The sequence below is a fragment of the Pteropus medius genome, unplaced genomic scaffold (assembly GCF_902729225.1).
Source record: "Pteropus medius unplaced genomic scaffold, Ma_sr-lr_union100, whole genome shotgun sequence".
Taxonomy (NCBI): domain Eukaryota; kingdom Metazoa; phylum Chordata; class Mammalia; order Chiroptera; family Pteropodidae; genus Pteropus; species Pteropus medius.
In genome coordinates, this window is record NW_024351543.1 from 2,748,457 (window position 1) to 2,771,026 (window position 22,570).

Below are 22,570 nucleotides of genomic sequence, written 5' to 3' on the forward strand. Positions count from 1 at the left end.
CCTCCGCCCCCCGAACTCCTTTGCAAAAGGCACTAGGACAAAGAAGCACCCAGCATTCCACTCAGGAACAGAAAATAAATACACTGGGAATACTCCATGGTCTCCAGCAGAATACAAAGCAGTGATTCAGCAAAGAAGCTGCAGCCTCAATGAGAAAAGAGAGCCTGGACTGAACACAGTACCAGAAAAGATCGGGGAGTGAGAGGGAAAGAGAAAAAGAGAGCTCGAGTGAGCACATCTTAATGTCTTCACTATCTTTTCCTTATGTGATGATGTCTCCCACAACAGAATGGACTGATAACAGTACTGTACAAAGGAGAGAAGAATATAGCAAGATAAAAAAGAACCAGTTCTCTTAAAAACTTAAAAGTTGAATAAACTAGGGTCTAAAACAAGCAGTAGAAATAGATGATTTCAAAAGAGAAAGTAGAGAAAAATAAGTACTGTCATTTATTGCTTAGTTCGGAATGATTCAGGGAGCTATGTTCCATCTATGTCCTATGACCACTGACTTCAATTATCTTGTTAAAAAGTCCGAGCTTTATTGCCAGTGTATGTGATGGAGAAAATGTGTATGTCCTTCTTTCCTTCTTCAGTAGAGTCCGGTGAGAACTAATTAGGCAAAGTATGTGACATGTCTTTAGAACTTTAGAGTGCTAGATAAACAGAATGCTTTTCTGAAGTGGCTGTACATTGTTGGTGCTGAATAAACATTAAATCACACTCAAGTTTTGAGGCCAAGCAAGAGAGAGCAGTTTATAGTTCATTGGGGAAATATTTAAATTTCAATCCAGCATTTCTAACCTAGTGACAAAACACTACTAATTTTCCATAGCCCTACCTTCTCCAAGAGGCAATTATCTGTGTGGTGGAGGTTGGGGCGGGGGTGCTGTGGGACAGTGAAAGTTTTCTAAGCAGGTAATGGTCATAGGATGATGCAGAATATAGCAGTATGCAGGTAAAAGGTAGAACTTGGATAAGGACAGTACAGAAATTATATGGAATATATCTAGGTTTTACATAGAGACTCAGTCTTATGCAGTGCAAAAGAGGAGATATTGTGGATTGAAAATCATATTAATTACCTCCCAAAATCTACAGAACCTAATGAGTCAAATGCCCTAATAAGAGTCTTGGAAAGTCAGGCTATCCATTCTTCTGATTGATGGAGCTCTTTATGCAACAAATAAGGCTAGGTGCCAGGTTAATACTCTACATATTAAGAAAACTTTGGGGAGTGTGCCATTTTATTCTAATTTCATTTCTCCTCTATGAAGTCTTCCATTTTTCTTGCCTTTCAACTAGATTAAATACTGCAAATCACAGCTTTATTGGTAGGAAAGGAGGTATTTGTATTACTCTTGAAAATGCCATCCCAAATAGGCCAACTTCACTAATGAAAAAGGGAGTGGAGTTTGCCAAGCCAAATAAATTGCCTATTTGCGGGGCTGGACACTTAGATCTGGTGGTGACACTAGATGTCTAAGTCATAAAGCTTTTGCCAAGTCATCAATTCTGAGCATGGAATTATCACCCAAAATCAGCATGAAAGCAAATTCAAAAGAATTGCTCACATTTGGTATTTTCATTGACCCTGCATTCACTTATGACAAGGGAAAAACATGTCTTATTGTCACTCCATACCTTTGGCCATATATGATCCACAGAATGGAGCATAGCAACAAATATATTCCACTCTGCACCTACGCTTAAGAGAATCTGCTACTTGACCAGCTCTGTTCCAGGCAATATATGGGGCATAGAAGACAAGGCTTTGCAGAAATAGTATGATTCAAACCTGCATCTGCTCACAACTAGCTAACCACTGGAAAATCATTTATTTTCCTTGGAATTTTATTTCCCCTTCTTTAAAATGCAGAGAATGTGATACACTTAAGTACATCAATAGAATTACTAATGGAGATGTTACCCAGACCAAGAAACTCATGTGGTCTCCAGCCTTCCTTGATTATATGGGAGCTTGCATTCTAGTTGCAGATACAAAGGTAAATGCAAGAAACCATTAGACAACACTTAAGCACTAAACTGTTTGGCATTTCCAGAAGTCCCAAAATAAACAAGGAAAAATAATAAATTGAGGATGGCATAATTAATAATCTCTTACAGGAGGAAGGGCTTAAGGTAAGTAGAATTTAGGTAGATAGAGGGGGAAAAATCAACTATACATCCTAAAAAAAATAAAACATTAAAAGGGGAAATATGGGCGTGGAGTATCAGGAAACGTTCCCACCAAAAAGAGAGGATAAGTTTTGCAGAGAAATATACTCAGGCCTGATGGTGCTTTAAAACTGAAGCTGATGGGACATAGACTTGAGGCTGATTGTAATTTATTGAGCAAAGAAAGGAACTAATGAAGAGCTATGTTTGCAGAAGAATCCAAACACTTGAGAAAATCTAGATGGTTAGACTATAAGCTCCAAATATTCATGGTCAGTGCTCAACCCAGTGTCTAGCAAAATGTAAGACTGAAGTCAGTCATACATGGAAAGACTAAAGTCAGTCATATACTTATAAGGGTTTGGAATAGATTGACAGCAGTGGGAATAAAGAAGTTCCATTACTTAGAGACAGCTCATCGAAGTTACCAAGTATAAAGAAAAATAAAAGCAAGATAACAACAACAACAAACTGTAACAGCATGCAGCACAAATGAGAAACCAAATCTGAAATGTGAATATATCTTCTGTGATTGCCCTGTGTCTAGTCTCTCAACATTCTGAACCTTGGAGCCCTCATAACTATATTTCCTAACTTTTAAACAATATAGAGCTGTCAACAACATAGTAAGGCTGTATCTTATGGTAAAGAATGAGTCAAAGTAATCTACAGTATCATGAGGCGTAATTATAATTACTAATTTGCCTTGAGGTAAAGAATTGTGCCAAGAAGTCTGAAAATAATGATCTCTTGGGGTTTTCTTGGTAGCCCACAACCTGAGATTAGTTTACTCTATTTAGCATGTCTTCACTTTACTGAAATGCCTGCCTTTTTTTTTTCTCTCTGATCCCATTCAAGTTTTACCATAACCTTTAAGAGTCAGCTCTTTCATTAAAAATATCCATAGTAACTTATCAGCCCACAGCAATTTTTCAAAAGCTACCTGAACCATCATTAGAAATGTTTTCATTGTTACTTACTTTTTCATTTTTACAAGTTCCTTGAGAGCCAAAACAAGTATAGATCCAGATCTGGGGGATACTCTACACTGTGGAGTATTTGTTTAATAAAATAATAAAAAATTATAAATTAGAGACAAAGCTTCAGAGTAGGTGGCCCATGTAAATGAAGAGCCCCAAAGCTTAAGCTTCACTGTAAATCTACTTCTACTGGACATTTATTTAATCCCCATAAAATGTGCAGCACAGGATCATGCGTTCTAACTACCCATAGTACACTCTTTCCCTTGACAATTTCATCTAAACTATAGTTTAAATTATCCCCTAATAGAAAAATGGTTTTATCATCCTAAGTAACTCAGATCCTTTTCTGAACACCAGGTACTCAGATTCACTCATCAATGGACAACTCTAGCTGAACATCTGATGGCCCTTCAAACTCAATTGAACCAAATAAATGACTCTTACTTTGAAAATCTATTTTATTCTATATATCCATTTGTATTCGTTTCCTATCTTTCCCACAACTGTATTTCCAATCACACTCTACCTTATGTGCTTATAACTTTCTCTCTACCACCCTGCCAGCCATCTCCATTTCCTACCTATATTTTAAATGCTCCTATCATTGCCTTGTCTAGAATGGTCTGCAAACTTTCTAAATTAAAGAATCCTTTATTATCAAATAAATTTTCTAACCTCTTTGTAATTGAGGAAATCTCCAGTAAAAAGGGGGGGGGGAGGTGGTACCATAAAAACTACCATAAACTCATAAAAAAATAATTAATGTATTTTTTATTATAATAGAGTCTACATATATCTGAAAAACAGTAATTCATTTATGTTTGAGATATATAATGTCTACACGTAATACTTGAGGTACACATGGAACTTTAGAACTTTGCAATAATTCTGTTGCTGCCAAAGAGACTAGGGCCTGTGAACAGATTGCCTAAACCTTTTCTCTTGGTACTAAGATTGAATGAAACTCAGACTTTATCCACAAGAAATTAACTTTGACATATTTAGGACTTTGTTGGGTAATTCTTGGGAGCCCCTGTCATTATCTTTTAACAAGCTCCATTTTTATTTTCATATCTACAGATTTCCACTGGGAAATTATGACAGTTTTGGAAATATTTTTAGCTTTATACATAGATAACCCACTTTGGAAAGGGGCTGTGTTTTACTTAAATCCTGATACCAGATTCTTCCCTAATCTGCTTGCTTCTAATCTGTCTCTGTGTTTTCATTTCTCCCTTTAAATATCCACTTTTGTTTGCTTGATCTTTTTGAGCTCTTTAAAAACTATTTTAAAAACTATTACCAAAAATACCACATTATGTATTTAAAAGTCACCTGGTTCCATAGACAAAGCTATGCATCAATGCTTCTTTCACCATAAATACTGCTAAGGCAATGATGGGGTAATTGGCTAAGTACCTGTCAGCTCAACAAGAAAGAGAATGGTTTCATACTCTGATAATTGTGCTCTTTATAAATTTTAACAGTTGAACCTTTAGGTAAATTAAAGTCATTTTACAAAAAGAGATAAAATAAGTAAAGCTGCATACAAAAAATAAAGAAAAATTGCTGACACTAGTGAAAGAGATTCAGTTCAGCAGGAGATTGGAAATATGGTTTACCTAGATACACTGGTGAATGTCATTTGTTGGCTGACCTAATATTTAGTGGTAGCAGAGGTTACCTGAATTGTAAGAACCAAAAATCAGACATTCAAATTATTTTGCTTCGTTGTTTCTGAAGAAGGCACTTGATAAGAAAAGTAAGGGAGTGATATAAACAAAGCACTCCTCAATTTAGGAATACAGATTTACCCACAGGCAAATAAAGTCCGTGAACACTGCTACCTACTTCCATTCTATTGGAGATCATCTTTGATGAATCTGCAGGGATTAGCACAGGCAAGAGTCTTATACCAAATAGCTGGAGAAACGACTGAGTCCTGTCAGGGCTCAGAGGGAGCCAGAACTGAGGAGGTTCAAGGCCTAGGATACCTAGATCCTGAGAGTAAGAAAGGAGACAATAGAAAGCATGGATTTGGAGGTAGCACATGTTTTACTCTCGCATAGAGTAAGTAAGTAAGTAAGTAAGTGAGGTAACAATTTGAGCCATGTTGACCAAGAGGTTAAGGTAGGGTGAAGAGTTAAAGGTTAACATAAGAAATCTTGTTTTCATAATTTTCAAATTCATATGGCAACAAGATGTTCAGTTAAAGATGAACATCAGTGGTATGTAGAACCATAAGGTCGACCTCACGCATACGTATATTAATGTATACGTTGAAGTAATAGAGGTAGTTAGAAAGTGTAAAAGATGAGGTCATCATTTGATCTGATCAATGTTGTCTATTTCTATAAAGATGGATGAATATAAAAGTATACTTCTGAGACCAGATTTGTCCTGATATTGTTCTATATAGAAAAGTGAAAGGCCTAAACAGACCATTTAAATGAAATATCGTCTCTCTCTCTCGACATTTTTGCAAATTCTCTGGTAGGAAGAAAGTAGTAGAGTTATGAATATTAATATCCACTGAAAAAATGATTAGAGAACATATTTCTGAACGACGTTCTTCATAAGCAAAGTTATAATGGGACACCACCAAAAGTAAAATAAAAATAAACACACACAAAATAAACCACAGTGGAAATTCAGAATATCACAGAATGATAGAATATCAGTAGTAGCAGAAACGCAGATATGAGAAATCATTTCAACCTTCTCCTACTTAAAGGTTTTGTTTTTTGTTTTTCATTTTTTTTTAAATAGGATTTCCTAATAGTGGTTACCTGGTCTCTGCTTAAATAGTTTTCTTTATAAGGAAAACTATTTCCCTTGGCAGAAGAGCAAATGACCTTTATAAAAAAAATATGCATACATGTATGTATGTGTATATATATGTGTAAAATTGTAGACCCTCCTTATTTCATTCTAACTTCTGAGGTGAGATGGTAAATATTATTATTATCAAATTCAACTTGTAAATAAAGGACCCTAGGCCAAGCAGGGATAAATGATTTCCCCATTTTTACAAAGCTGATAATTGGCAGAGGTAATACTTGGAGCTATGACTCCTGGCTCAGAAGCTGTGTTATTTCCATTTTGCTATAAGGCTATTTGAATGTTCATTTTCAAAATAATTCAGTCAAATTTGCTTATTTAAATTATAAACTACCCTATATTCTTTGCTTTACTTTCTTTTGCTTTTGCCGGCTTTCTCTTTTTTCTTTCTTCCTTTTAATGAGACATGGAAAAATCACACATATTTATGAAATGTGAATAACATTCTTTGTATATAGAGCTACAGTTTGTCCCCCCATAGATTTTGTCAATTTTTATGTTGTAATTTGGTCAACAGACTCCCTTTATCTTTCTGTCATACATATCATAGATAGTTTGCTTTCTGTGTTTATCTAAATATTGAATATGTCCAAAGAGAGACTAAGAGAATCATTTACCACTATCAATCAGTATTTCTTTGGCATGACTATCTAATCAACTAAAAACAAAATCTAGCTCATTATAGACCCAAAATCTGTTCATAAGTCTATCAGGAGAAACTTGTCAAAATACAGATGCTCAGAATAAATGGCATTTTCCTGATATAAAAGTCTGAAATTTTGTTTGTTTTTTGAAAAATCTATTTACCAGATTACAGTTTGTCCCAAGGAACCCATGTTGGCTCCTAGTGCTTACTGCTTACTTTTAAAAATGTTCTAGTACTTGGGCTTTGGTTGCTGTTGTTGTTGATTTAATATTAGATTCTCCTTTTATTTATAACTAGGACAATACTGAATGCCACCAATCCTGTGAAAAGCCTTCTGTTTTCTACAAGGTTTCAAATATTAGGAACAGTATTTCTACAATCATACTACCAAGTTGTTTTAGTACCTAGGGATAAGGTGTATGAGTCCTGCAGCTGAACTTGTTTATACTACTCTAATCATTCTTTCACATGTGTTGGGTCTTTAGTATTGAAGAGGATATAACAGTATAATTATGATCATTTTACTTGATAAACAAATTGAAATTTAATTAAAATTCTTATTCTTCTCTTTTAATGGCCAGTTGCTCATCTTGAGCAAGTATGCCTATTAACAATCACTAGGTCTCCTGGTGACTTAAAAAGAAAATAAAAACTTAGCCTAGACTTGAGATCACAGATACAAAAAATTAAACTTTACATTTTTTTTGAAGTTATTTCTCATCTCTCTAAGACAGCATTAGTGTCTATCCTACAATATACATAGAAAAAATGTTATAAGATTTTATTTTATTCTTTAGGAGCTATATGACAGCCAACATATAATAGCCTGACCTGTCTTGCAAAATTATTTTAGCATATGCATAATGATTAATTAAAAATAAAACATGTTAATCAAAACAAATTAAGAAAGCTATCTTATGATGCTTCTTATATATTGTATCTGTTCACATCCTTGATTACCTAGGAAATTTGGTTTTCTGCAGTAAAATTCCCCATTGTTAGTACATCAAATTAATTAGATTCCTATTAAAGATTGCTGTGACCCAAGTTTACAATAACATTACCATTCATATTTCATGTATGTAATTTTTATGTACATACAAAAAGCACATGTATCCTTTCACTTTTATATATAATTATAAACATATGCAGAAGAAATCAAATATAAACAAAATCTTGTGTTTACAGACATCCATACAAAGTTAAGTATATTATTGACATAAATTGCTTACACATCATGGCAGATTCTATATAAATACACATTCTTATTATTTGAAAAAGTAGATTTTGAGTTGTTTTATTTTTATAAAAGGTTTAAGGCATTAATGCAAAAACATTTTTAAGTTTCCTATACCATAACCTTTATCAGATAATATAGGAGTTTTGTTTTATTTTGTTTTTAATTTGAGCATATCATCATCCCACTTATAACATCATGCGTTTCTTCTGATTCACTTAACGATATGCAAAAAAATATTCATCAGACCAACATCTTTGTATAAGAGGTGAGTAAGAATAACAGCCGTTTCGGAGTTGAAGCAGTGGAACATAATTCCCAACTTTATACAGTAAATAGTTTTGGTGAAACCAAAGCCTAAATTCCTTAATGTTCAACCTAGGAGTTTATCTAATCTAGCAATATCATACAGACTTTAGGAAATGCCTTGTCATAGAAATGATATTAGATATGAGTTCATTATATTAGAGTCACAAAAAATAGAAGAATAGAGGTCAGAGAGTCAAAGAAAAATCCATTCATCTGATAAATTAATGATTCAGCAATATAAAATGCTGATCTTAAGATATGCTCATACGGTTACATCATGAACATGTATAAGATTACAGCAATCTTTGGTTACTTCAAGACGAAGGCAAGCTACAAATTAGCAACCACATGTGACTCAAACCCCATAAAATAAACAGGCTTGATATAGATGTGCAAGAATGAGGTGTAGCTGAAGAAGTACAGGAAATGAGAAATTAGGAAACCAATTAATTTTCCCAATCAGTGTTTTCACACGTAAACATTTGGCTATGCATGACTTAGTGTTGAACTACATCACTTTCATGTTTATCTTTTGTTCCTAACAGGGTAGTGAGGCAAATAGCAGCATGACTAAAGCACAAGTTTAGAAAGGATATTGTCAACTGTAGATAATTTCAAAGTATTGAAATTCTATGTAGAAATGCATCATAAAAAAACTTATAATGGAATAAATAGTAACACATTATTGTATGAGAAGCTGGATTGTATTTTTCCTCAGTTACAGGTTTTCCCTCTGACCTCTTATAAATAATGCCCTTGTACATTACAGCAAGACATGCAGATGGGAATTTGAGTTTTTGACAAAGTCCACTGCACATTCAAGTTTGAATTTCACCAGGAGCAAGTTACTAGCTCTATGCTGTAAAACCCAGGTAAGCTTCATTGTTCAGAAAAAATAACTGCTTTGAGTCAAATGAGTGTGAGTGATCTGTACCTTGTCTTAATTCATAAAAAGAATAGAACAGATGAAGTGAATATACCTGTTGCACAACAATCCTGACATCTCAGGTAAATCTCTAATCCCTAATTTACTCCCTGAAAGTTCAGAGCCACTACTGGAGGGAAAAAGCCTCTGCAGCTCATAGAGGAGTTTTCCTTCTCTCCGAATTACCTGGGATGCTGAGCTCTTCACAGACATTGGGCATGCTTCACTTCAGGTGCACTGAGCAACTCCTACTTGTCTCAGAAGCTAATCTATCAGAAAATGGGGCACATTTTGTCTGAGCACTTGTGACTGAAGCCTTGGGATCCCCCTAAAATGCCCTCATTTGCTTTTCTCATTCTTTAGAAATTTGTGCTTGAAAAAGAGTAGTTGCAATAAAAATGCTAGAATTGGGTCTAGCCAAACCCCCTATATCCCCTACAAAAATCAGAAAAGAATTAATCTATGATTTTACTACTTTAACTTCAACAATACACACGATTACTTCGGTTGTGGTTGATTTCATTACTAATATATCTTGCTTCATTCCTGTTTCTATATAACTTGTTTCCTCTTTTATAAACCAATTTCTAGTCTGCTTGATTTACAGTATGAGTACTCTTCTCTGTTTAATTCAGTGAGAAAATATTTATCTGAGCACTTACAGTTACTAAGCTAAATTCTGGGATGAAAGGGTAAAGTTAGATGAGCTACTTGCCTTTAAAGGGCTGATAGTACATTTTAGGCAAGATAGGAGTGAATATAATTTTTTTAAGTGTAGTAAATACTAAATTGAGGAATGTATATGATCCAGCACTCACACTTCTGGGTATATACTTGAGGGAAACAAAATCAGTATCTCAAAGACATAGCTGTACCTTGATGTTCATTGTATCATTATTCACAATGGCCAAGATATGAAAACCCAAGCATTCACCAATGGATAAATAGATAATCCATCTATACAGAAATAGCCAATGAAATATAACTCAACCATAAAAAATAAGAAAATCTTGCCATTCGAAACAATGTGGATGAAACTCTCATTCTGCTAAGTGAAAAAAAAGCTAAATAGAAAAAGACAAATATTGCACAATCTCACTTCTATGTGAAATCAAAAAAAGTCAAAATAGAATGGTGACTGCCAGAGGCTGAAGGGTGGCAGAAATGGGAAGATGCTGGCCAAAGGATATCAACTTTCAGTTACAAGATGAATTAGTTCTGGAGATCTAATAATGTACGGCATGGTGACGGTGGTTAACAATGCTGTGCAGCAAGCTTAAAGTTGCTAGGACAGTGAATACTGGATGTTCTCACCACACACACTCGAAAAGATAGTTATCTGAAGAGATGGATGTGTTAATTAACTTGATGTAGTAATCATTTCACAATGTCTATCAAATCATCACATTGTACACCTTAAGTGTATAAAATTTTATTAATCAATTATACTTCAATAAAGCTGGGGGGAAAAGATATGCAGCAATAATAAATAGAGTACTTAACCCAGTCTGAGAGAATTAGAGAAAATTTCCTGAATGAGATAGCACCAAAACTAACCTTGAGCAGGGCAGGAATAGCAAGGAGGTAACCTAGCAAAGAAGTACAGTGGAGTAGGGTGGAGAAGAAGGAAAGGAGGCTCCAGACAGATAGAGCATCATGAACAAAGGTAAGAACAAGCATTGTGTGTGTACACACATTCACATGCTCATGAGCACAGACTGTAAGTGGTTCTGAATTAGTGGACACAATGAGGTAACAGGTCATGGAGAGTCAGCCAATATAAGGAGCTTTGACTTTATGTTGTGGATGATGAGGAGCCTTTGATGAATCTGGTGCCATTTCTAGGATGATATTGAAAAACAGTAGGCCTGGGATAGTCAGGTCCATGGTTCTGCTAACTATATGGAGTCTTAGAATTTCTACGTGGACTAAACATGTAATCCTGTAAAGTTACCTAAGGCAGAGAGAGGCAAGTAGTATCAATTCTTACTTCATTTCAGACCTTTGTCTCCATCTTTTCCCCCACCTAGCTGGACCAGGTTTTATAATCCTGAACTTATACATCAAGAGTTTTAAAAAATGGAGCTCATTACACTGAGATTCATCTTCACACCACCCCTTGGTTACAATAGCTTTGATACAGAGCTTCCCTTTATCGTTGACCAAGTTATCTATTTTAATAATATGTCTGGGGTATAAGTCTCTTACTCCTAAGGGCTCTGCCCTATGTAAGTCAATCCTTGTCCCAAAGACTCTGTTCCTTCTCTGAGCCTCAGCTTTATGGCTGAGTCTCTATCAGGAGTTGATGGACCTCACCATGGGGCTCACTGAGAGGTGCTGACCTGTTATTTCCCTTACTGTGGTCTGACCTTTTCTTGGTGAAACATATTAGACCTCCTTGGCTCCACTGATCACCTGTTAAGAAAGCTTCATGAGACCTTGTTATGTATGCCACACTAATAATTCCTTAAGTACCTGCGGAAAGGCTTATTAGTCAGTGCTTCTACCATCCCAGGAGACTGGTCTAGATTTATGTCCAGCTGCTACCTGTTTACCACCACAGCCCAATTGTTACCCTCAAAGTAAATTTTGTACAAATTAGAAAAAAATTCTACTTTCTTCAAAGAATTTTAACTGCAATTTACAATGACTATAATGTGTAGATCAACCCTTGAGATTGTGCAAAGGGAAGCCTGCCAACTGAAAACAGAGACTGGAACTGCAATGTCACTGCAGCCAACTTATTCAGGGTCTTTAAGGTGGACAAGTAGTAGGAGACTTAACCAGGCAGACAGTCATAAGTAACAACAAGAAGGTATTAGGGTTCAGGAACCCAAGTGAAGTACCAGGGGTTGTGAGCTAAGAATTTAGATAAGAAATCTGAGTAACAGGCAGAGTACCAAAAGCAAGAAGGTAAAAAAAAAAAAAAAAAAAAAAAAAAAAAGATTGTACAGGTTCTGCCAAATACAAGAATGGCTTTGACAATATGATAACATGGAGGCTACAAGTGAAGAAAAGAAAACCTACTTTGTTAGGCAGATGGTGGACATGTAAAAAGTGAAGCATTTCTTGCAAAATTCCTTTTTGACCAGCACTGGCTAGATGGTCTTCCACAGGTAAGTGCAGCTTTGATTTGCAGGGATGAAAGAGAGAAGAGAAGAGAGGAAAAAGAGGGGAGAGGAGGAAAGATGAGAGAGAGGAAAAAAAAGAAAGGAGGAGAGGGGAGAAGGGGAGAAAAAGATAAAGAGAGGAGAGGAGGAAAGAAGAGGGTAGGAGAACAATGGGGAGAAAAAAGGAAGGGGAGGGGAGAGTAAGAACGAAAAGAGAGACATCTTTAGCAATTTTTAGCATGTTTTTTGGTTAAGAACAGTATATCATGGGATAACATGAAAATCAAGAAAATCCTTTGAGTTCTGAATGAAAATTAGAAGACATGAAATCCAGTTCTCGAATGGTCACTCAAGTCTTTGGACATCCAACTAGCTTATTCTCTTCTTAGTTGCAACACTTTAAAATGAGGTGATGGACTAAGTAATTTCCAAGGCCTTTCCTACTCTAAATTTCCACAAGTTTATCCTACAGTAATTAAGAAAATCTGAAGCAAAGTGTTTTTCTGTTGGTGTGAAGGTTAATCATTCATTAACTTGAGATTATGTTTTGATTACAGTTGACTACAAAAAAAGTATTCACTTGCCCTGCACTCCAGGTAAAAAACTCAACTATATTCTAAGATACATGTGACTTTAAAAGATTTGACATGAAATAGTACAAACTTCTTAGAGCAAATAACCAGCCTTGACCATAGAAATCAAAATTAAAAGCTCGTTTTACTAAATTTTCTAATTTTCTAGAAGTTAATTCCTACTGTGTATATAATGATAATTATCTCATTAAGAACTTATATTTTATACCATTTTACTGTTTATAAAACACTTGGATACATAGTATCTCATTTGATCATAAAAATAGCTTATGTAGTAGGCCAAGTAATTGTCAGTTACCCTCATTTAATAGATAAGACTATTTCAAGCTATTTAGATCTTGGTCTTCTGAGTACTTATCGAGCATTCTGAACTTATTATATCCTTGATGAATGTCTTTACCTGTGACCCAAAGACTTGTCATTAAGTTCAGCTAAAGACTGACACCATGTAAAAGTTGAGATGATTTCTACAAACATAACTATTACCTCGTAAATCATATATTTGTGTATATGGCAACATAAGTGTGCACAATTAAGCTTGTTTTGATAAGTTAACACTGAAGACATTTTTCTTGCCTAAATACCTTTTCTTTCTTAGAGATTTATTTAAAAAAAAACAAAAACTAGAACTGTTTTGTGTCTTTCTAATATAAATGAAAGAGAGAAAACAAAACAATAAGCTTTAAAAAAACTCAAGCGTAATGTTATTTCAATTGATATCATGTAAATTGGATCCATATTAAAATAAAGTCACTCCATTTTCCATGACATTGAAGTTATGAGACTATGGTAAAGAAATGAATCCATGACAATCTCTTTTATCTCTCCCAATGAATATTTACATGTTTGCTGTTGAATATTCCCCAAGCCATACAACATGACTCTAATTTTTTACCATATATCTATTAAATGCTGCCCCCAAAATGATTTGTAAAAGCGATTCTTTGATCAATAAAGCAGTGTTTCTCAACTCTGTGTACATATCAGAATAATTTTTTTTTAAAAAATACCCATGTCCAGGCCCCTCCCCGAACTAATTAAATCGGAATTTCTGAAAGTTGAGAATATGTGGCTTCAGTATTTTTTAAAAGGTCCTCAATTGTTTGTAATGTACACCATGGTTGTAAACTGTCTAAAGCAGTGTTTCTCCAACTTTAATGTGCTTATGATTCATTTGGGGATCTCGTTAAAATGCAGATTCTGATTTATGGGTCTGTGACAAACCTTGAGATTTTGGATTTTAATAAAGGACTATGAGATACTCAAGATGCTCATCTGCAGAACGCATTTATAAAAGCAAGAGTCAGTGGTTCTCAAAGTGTGGCCCAGTTCTGCAGCATCAGAATCATCCGAGGACATCTTAGAAATGCAAATCTCAAACCTTCAGAAATTCTGAAAGTAAGGAGCAAGTAATCTGTGTTATAACAAATGCTCCATGTAATTTGGCACACCTTCAAGTTTGAGAAACAGTGGTCTTAAAAGAAAGAAAGAAAAAAACAGGCTGCCTAAAGTTTGAACAACTGCCTGCATATGGTTGGAAAATCACTAATACTTTATGCTTGTGTAGCAGTTTACAGTTCAACAAATTTTCCTACTTTACCTCTTCCGAGTTTCCTTAAACAACCCCATAGAGTAACTAAAATAGATAGTGTTAGCATTTTATAAATGAAACTGAAGCTCAAAATATTTAAAGGATTTGCTCAAAGTCACATAGCATGCAAGGATAAATCCAAAATTAGAGCCTACGTCTTCTGAGTCTTACAAATTAGCAGGCAGGACATTCAAAAAAGAACAAGGTAAATAAATGGCTGTAACTCAAAAAAAAAAAAATGGCCTGAAGGGAAGGGTTCTCTAAAGCTCAGGTAATGACAGTGAGGGGGACTAGCATACATTCTGGTGACCTCCTATCAGGTGACTCACAAACATCTGTACATGAAGCTCAGAGACTGCAGCAAAATACACTAATCCTTTTTTAGCCTGAATTTATTATTACGTGGAACCAGCTTCAAGAAATATAAATGTTTAACTCTCACCAACTGATTTAGTTGAGTCAGTTACTTTTGGTTGTTTGTGCCACAATTCTACAAATAATTCATTCAAAGTCAAATTACATAGAACAGAAAAATCACCTTAATACATGGTATGTGTCTGTGTGTGTACACATTTATTTGTTTCACACTTATAGGAACACAAATTATCACAATGTCACATGATACTTGCCTGCTGTGTTCCTCAGGCCATAAATGACAACAAATGATATAATTCACAGGTACATAATTCACAGGACAACCAAAAGTGACTAACTCAACTAACTTGGTTTAAAAACATGTATATACCATATTCCTAGATAATACAAAGTATGTTATATTCTATTATTTATCAAATATATTTAATAAAGGATTTTATGATGGATGGTTCTTAAAGTATCAGTAATAGCAAATAAATTTTTATTACCGTTAGTGATACAGTAACAGAAAAAAAAAAAAAAACTTGTATGTGTTACAAGCTTTACCTACAGACCTATGCCCACAAAGTTCATTTTCAAATAGTAAATCGTAAGTGGGAGAAAACATTATGTCAGGAGTTTGAGTGTTGACTCTTTCTTAGTGAATGCAGGCATTTCAGATGCTTTATAGAAGAGAAATCATTTTTCATTTTTTTCCCTCGAAATTTGCAACAATTTTTACATCTTACTGTCAAGTAATCACATCTTTTATGTTGTTTCTTCTCCCCCACCCCCTTAATGTAGAAATTAATGGAGAGAGAGAAAAGAACTAAATTTTTGAAAACTTAAAAATTTAACTATCTTAAACTTGGGTACTAAGTTTCTTAATGAGTTAACACTCATTAAGCATTTATATTTAAATGAGAAAATGCTATCGCCATAAAACCTATTATAATACCCTGGAAACAACAAATTGAGTCAGAATTGTGAAATAAATAAAATTCCAATACCTCAAATTTAAAATATTTTAAATTACAATAGGGAGAGGCATCTGTATTTTATCATTTATGTATTTATGCTATATATCCAAATATGCACATATATATAATTTTTACAAGGTTACCTTATGAACAGATACATTGAAATCTAGTATTTTATAAAAATCTTTATAGTTATATGCTGCTGATATAGTCAGTGTGACTGTTAAAAATTAAATTTTAAAGGTTGGATTGGAACATTATCTAGTTTCACTTTTTCCTTATCAAGAGAGCTACATAGTTTCAACCTGCCAAGATTACTCAGGAGGTGAATCTCTATGTGTGTCTTTGTACAAGAATAGAGGACTGGAAAGACCGGTGCTAGAAACTCATCCAGAGGAGGGTAACAGTGAGGCAAGTGGACTCTGTTCAGAAAAACACCTGAGACCTCTTCACAAGTAAAGTTCTGTGAATAAGTGTCTCATACTCTACTATGCATACAGATATAAACATGGATTCTGGCTCAGTAGATCTAGAAAGTAGTCCCAGGGGCTGCTGTCGCTGCCACTGGATCAAACTTTGATTCTTTTGCTTTTGAGATAGAAGATGGTATTGTGGTTTCCTTTAGCTCTTAAAGTGTCTCATAAATGACCGCATACAGGTCTAGAATCGTCTCTGGGAAACAACCAAGTTAGGTTTGTATACATGAGGGTATATCTTTTCCATCTAGTTTTGTCACCTTTATTCTATAGTCTTATTTTTTTTTCCCAAAAGTTGGAAATTACAGAGCAAGACCCCAAGACAAGTGTACACTTTCATATCAAGGAGCATATTTACATCGAAGATAATAGTCATACAAAAATGAGCATCAATTCCCAAAAGAAACACTTGTTTCACATAAGGCAGAGAAGGTAAATGTTTTGGAGACCTTCAGCCAAACTCCTGTCACTGAGCCACCAGAATTACAAACCTCCCTTGTCTCCTGCTGCCATTTCAGATTATTCAGGGCCACAGATTCACTGAGAGAGGATTTTTTTTTCCTCTGGCCACTTAACTTTCTCAGTGCCAAACATCTACTGTGGCTTCTAATGAATCAAATTCTCCTTCCCCTCCTCCCCTGGAAGCTCTTGCTCTCAGTAAAATGTCACAAATAAAGTAGAAACAAGCCTTTCCCAGGCTGGACTTATAAAGAGAAAGCAAGAGTACCATTCTTTACCAAGAAACTGACCCACAAAGCTTACTGGATTCAGTTAAAGAAACTGAGAAGAAGGTCAGCTAAGAAAACAAAGGGAACTCTCTCCATAGTTACTTCTGATGGAGCTCCATCGGTCGAGAAATAAAGCCTTGTCCAAAGCAAAGGAAATAAAAAAAGAGGGCACATTAGGTGAGAGGTCTGGAGAAGCAATGGACTCTCACAGGTGCCTTCTGTGCATGCTCTGTCTTCTCTTTCCCAGGAACAGCTGCTTCAATATTTAATTCCCTTTTCTCACTACCCCCAATTTACACTGTAATGTCTACAAAAATGTACTGATTTAAAAAAAAAATTTCTTTTGGGCTGTAGACACATAGAAGCAACATATATCATACAGAGATATTTATGTAGAGACTGTGTCTCATAGATAATAGACTTCTATGTATATAGTGTATGAAATAATAAGAATACCTTTTTTTCTTCTGAATTAACATTTAGATGCTTATCTCTTTGATAACTATAGCTTAAGATATAGGCGTTGTTGACTTAGAAAGTCCTTACAAAGTCCATGGACATTTAAATAAAAACTTAGACATCCAGGATATTCAATACTCCCATACTTAATCTTATGATCAGTGAAAAATATTTCTAGGAATTGCATAAATACATATAGAGTGCTTTACTAGCAAAGGGTTAATGATGTCATGGAATATGAATGCTAGCAGTTGAGATGACATGCTTATGTGTTTGTGAAAACATTTTCTGCATCACGTCCAAATCCCTTTGCAAACAGATAAATTACTCTATAAATCTTATTACTCCATGTGGATAAATCACACATGCAGGTTTATAAGACTGGAAAGCTGGAAGAGAAAATCTCCTTTGGATAGTAGGATCTTTGGGATTCATAATCATCCAATGCTCAGGAAATGAAGAAAGGAGTACTTACACATTAGGATTTTCCTAGTTTTTATAATCTGCAGTAATACACACACACACACACACACACACACACACACAAATGGCAGCCACAATACACACACACTGAACACACACACACACACACACACCACATTCTCATTCATTTTCTCTCTCTCTCTCTCTCTCTCTCTCTCTCTTTCTCTCTCTCTCTCTCTTTTAACAAGGCTAGAGATCCCAAAGCAGGATACTGTGACAGCCAACCAAATTTATTTCTGAGAAAAGGAAAGAAAACTTTGCTGCTGTAGGCAGCTCTGCTACAGAACTGCTCCCTGATGCCCCAGGGTTTATGCACTATCAGCTCCTTGCACACAGATTAGAGGTTTATTTTCTATTGTATACTGTTTTTTTTATTGCCACAACAAGCAATATTAGCTAGATAGACAAATTGACTCTAGGTCATTTTACTGGAATAAAATGAGATTATAAAAGATCTCCAAGGAGAACATTTTCTTTCATTCTTTTTTTCTTCTTCTTCTTTTTTTTTTTTTTGTTTTTTTGTTTTTTTGTTAGTATCTGATGGAAATTCAATGAAAGCTAGAAAAAAGGACAAGGGGTATGTGCATTGGGTAGAGAGGAGGAAATGAGAAGAACACAGGAAAAGAAGCTTGGGCTTTTTAGAAATAGAATTATGGCTAGGTTCCATTCGAGTTTCTCTAGCTCACTGTCCCCTACAGGGGTCAAACTCCCAAGGACTTGGGACTCTTTCTTTCCAAATTTCAATCCCAAATTATATTTCAGAGTTTGGCAGCACTGCACAGAGATAAGACTTTGAGGTCAATAATCAATTTGAAATATCCATTTTATGCCAGGTTAATTCTTCCCTAACTTCTGCGCTTAACAATCCTATTCTTCAATATCAGTAATTTGGCAATTTCTTTTTTTCTTCTCCTCATCCTTCTGTTGATTTCTATCTACATTCCAGAAAAGGCTCAGTAATCAACCAAAGTTCTAAGACTGATTTATTGCCTCGATGTCAATTAGAAGATTCTTATAGGAAGTCTTCTACTGGAACGACTGACTGCTGGAGCAGAGGGAGAACCTTGATGTGTTTATTCTCTCTCTCTCTCTCACACACACACACACACACACACACACACACACACGAAAAGTTGCCCAAAAACCCTACCTGAGGATGGCCGTGTCCCCCTGCCTCACGGTGATGTTGTCCGTGCCTCGGTTAAAATCCACGCTGCGAACAGGCAGTCCTGTGGGAAGAAGGCAGAGCAATCTCAGTAGGACCAGCGGCAACTGTTTCCGATCAGGCTGAACTCTGCCGACCATGGTGGCCACGCCGAGGTGCGGGTCGGTGTACTCTGGAGGGTGTGTGCGCGCGTGTGCGGCTCAGCCGAGGGGCTTTACGAACAGAGGGCTTTCATCAACAGCAAAGGCAGAATGGGCTTGGCCAGTTTGTGGTCCTTTCCACTTTCCCTCTCTCTTTCTCTTGCTCAGTCTCTTTTTCCCCTAAGAATTAAAGCACTCATAAAACCCAAGGGGGGTCGGGGTGGCAAAAGTCAAAGGAACAAAATTTTAAAAGAGAGAGAGTACAAATATAAAACCCTCTAGAAAAGATGAAGAAAAGGCTGCAAAAGGAAGGTGTTCTCTGGTCTATCTGTGGCTGGATGCTCCTTTGCCAGTGTCTGAACTGAGCTCCTTCCCTCCGTAACCCACTTTCACAGGCGGGCGGGCGGGCGGGCGGGCGAGGGAGCCGGCACTCAGCCTGCCAGGAGTGTAAAGAAACCCACACAGCAGCTGCAGCAGCCCAGAGTCTCTGCCCCCTCCTCCCTTTCCTGTTTTTCTCTCCAGTCCCTCCCTCTCTCTGCTCAGTACCTCCCCCTGCCCCCACAGATTTCAACAGCCCCTCCACGTCATCCCCTCCGCCCTCCCTTTGGCGTGGCCCCTCGCTTTGCACAACTGCCCCCTTCAGCAGCAGCCAGCCTCAATGAAAGCCTGATGCGCCTTTAGGTTGTCAGGACAACAGCTCCATCTGAGGCCTGGCTGATTTCCTTAAGAAGAGGGAATGGAGCTTGGAGATACTGTGCAAGAGAAAAGGGAGAAGGAGGGAGAGCGACTCAAGCTTTAAAAGAACAGGAGAAAGAGTCCGGGAAAGAAGAGGGAAAGGATGAGGAAACAAGAAAACGAAGATGGAAGGAGAGAAGGAAAGGAGAAAGCAACCCTTGACAAATAAAGGGAGTGAAACCTAAAAGGACAGGAAAGCATCGGGGGAGTGGGGGGTAGAAGGGGTCCTGTGCTGAATGATGGGATGAGGAATGTAGAACAGAGAATAAACTTGACAATGGAGTCTAAGATTAAAAGCCAAAGTTGATTTCAAAACTAAATATTCCTGGCAACTGGCTTTTCGTGCTCGCATTCTTGTTCCTTCTTTCTTGTGTCCTGCACTTTCTTTTACAGGATTAAAAAGGTTTATTTTCTCTCCTTCTCTTATCCCTTCCCCCTCTTGGAGCCCCCTTATGAAAGATAGATTGGAGACAATGCCGGTATTGAGTGGTCTGGGTGTGAATGCTTGGTTTGTCTTTCCCAAGTGCCAGCCTCAACAGCTGATCCCTGATCCCTAAATCAACCTCACTCTCCAGGAAACCCTCACTCAGTCCCACACATGAGGAATAGTATTAAGAATTACTGTTTAAACTTCATAATGCTGTTGCTACCCAAGTTTCCACTGGTACTTTATTCTCAAAATGTTCATGTGAGAGGAAGATTTGTATATCAGAAAGCTTGTCATTTACAGGGTGACATTAAGGCTGCATACAGCACTCCAGTAAATGGCAGACAGTTTACCATCATTTGTCATTCCTTCTACTCCATGAGTCAAGCCAAGTGATAAGGGCCATAAGGGGCTAATGCTATTAGTCACTCATGTGAGAGCCCCAAACTATTTATTAGACATCTCCCTCAGCACTGATGCCGAGGATAAAAAATGCTAGTGAACCAGCCAAGGACTTCTTTTTTTGTTTTTAAATTGTATTTATTTGAATAAAGACATTCACATGGTGCAAAAATGAAACGGTACAGAATGCTGTAGAGGAATTTGTAGTTATCTTTTCTATCCCAGTTTTAAGAAACCTATTTCTCCTGCTTGGAAACAACAGTTTTCAGTTTCTTATACATCATTCCCCAGATATCTAATGTACATACAAGTAGATACACACGCATACACACATGTATTATGCTACCCCTCTTATTTACACAAATGATTGGCCAATGATATTTCAGATATATACATGTTTAAAAGTCCTTATCAAATACACCAGAGTACAAACCCTACGGAGATACTTACTGTGCTAACACTTGCTTTGTCTCCCCAGAATATTCAAAGAATTTATCTACTGCATTTTATTAATTTAAAAGGTAGATACACTTTTTTAGATTGTGAGGAAAGGAAAACTTTTGTTTTTTAAGAAAAGAATTGAAGGATTAGAGATGGAATTGTCAAAAATTCAAGACTGGTAGCGTTAATTTTGTTTGTACAATACATTTATACAAATCAAGCTGTCCCACGTTGGGGCTGATAAATAGTTCCCAAATGATGTGCCATCGATGTTTCACCACTAATCTGCAACTCAGCTAGTTAAAACTCGGAACCCATTTTGCCACAGAAACAAAATAGTTAAATGGTTACTTGAACCACAAAACCCCAAATTCTGTAGTTCCTATTATCAAGTGGCAAATGGAGATGCAATGATTACATAACTCTCTGCCAAGATTGCAGGGAAAAGAGTACCCACCTCCACCCGCCATTGCTAGTAGACTTGAATATCCCCAGCAGATTTCCTTCAAGTTTTTAGGAATGAAGGGTTGTCTTAGACAAAGGGTTAGCTATATCTTCTTTGGATGGTCAGTGTTTCTCTAATGTCAAGAGGAAGAAAAATAAGACACAAAGGATTGGGGCTACTAGAACATCTATTTCTATTGATGATACTAGATGAATGGTTTGACACCACCACTCCCAATGGGAATGAGAGTATGAAGAGAAGGATCAAATATATCAAGAATAGGAGTATCCTCTTGTACCAATGGACTATATTTTGAATAAAGAGAGAAAGAGGTTTTCTGAGGCAGGAGTGGTAGCATATTATTTGTAGGAGATGCTGATACACGGTAGTTGACTAATGCCTATACCTGCAATCTTAAGTTACCAGTAGGACTCATCTGGTCCTTCCTTGGATGAAGCATGAAGTTTAGCATATTAGGGTACAAAATAATTCACACCAAAATAATTCACGCCATTTGTAGCAAATCAATCAGATCTGGAGTTTGTCTCTACAATCATTCTGAGAAAAAGAATGTATTAAGTTAATCAGGATTGTAATCAGAATTATAATAGACATACCTAACCTACCTAAGAGGATGAAATCAAAAGTACATATTGTATAGACAGGAATATATAATGCTATTAAAGGTTTTTTTTTTTTTAAAAAAAACAAAACAAAACAAAACACTTTCATTAAATTAAGTCCATTTCTTGCTAATTTTTGTTAAACTAAATTTACTTACTGTATGCACTGGAAGACACAAAAAGAAGACTAAATTTTTTAAATTCTCTAATTTAGACTGTTTCATAATTCAGATTGGATTTCTGAACAATTTTAAAATCATGAAGATTATGGAAGTTCATTATCTAATATCTATCATTGA

General features: G+C 36.1%; 1 protein-coding gene across 6 annotated transcripts in view; it reads right to left on the reverse strand.

Moving 5' to 3' along the window:
- The window catches only part of LSAMP (limbic system associated membrane protein), a 570,870-nt gene extending 551,194 nt beyond the window's left edge, over positions 1-19,676 (reverse strand). For 5 of the 6 annotated variants that reach the window (XM_039843062.1, XM_039843061.1, XM_039843064.1 and 2 more), the window contains exon 1: positions 19,044-19,587. In XM_039843062.1, coding sequence (XP_039698996.1) covers positions 19,044-19,198 — 155 coding nt within the window. In that variant the 5' untranslated portion in view covers positions 19,199-19,587. Of the gene's footprint in view, positions 1-19,043 lie in introns of all 6 variants that reach the window. The other variant, XM_039843065.1, reaches the window with a different exon arrangement.
- Positions 19,677-22,570: the final 2,894 nt, after the last annotated feature.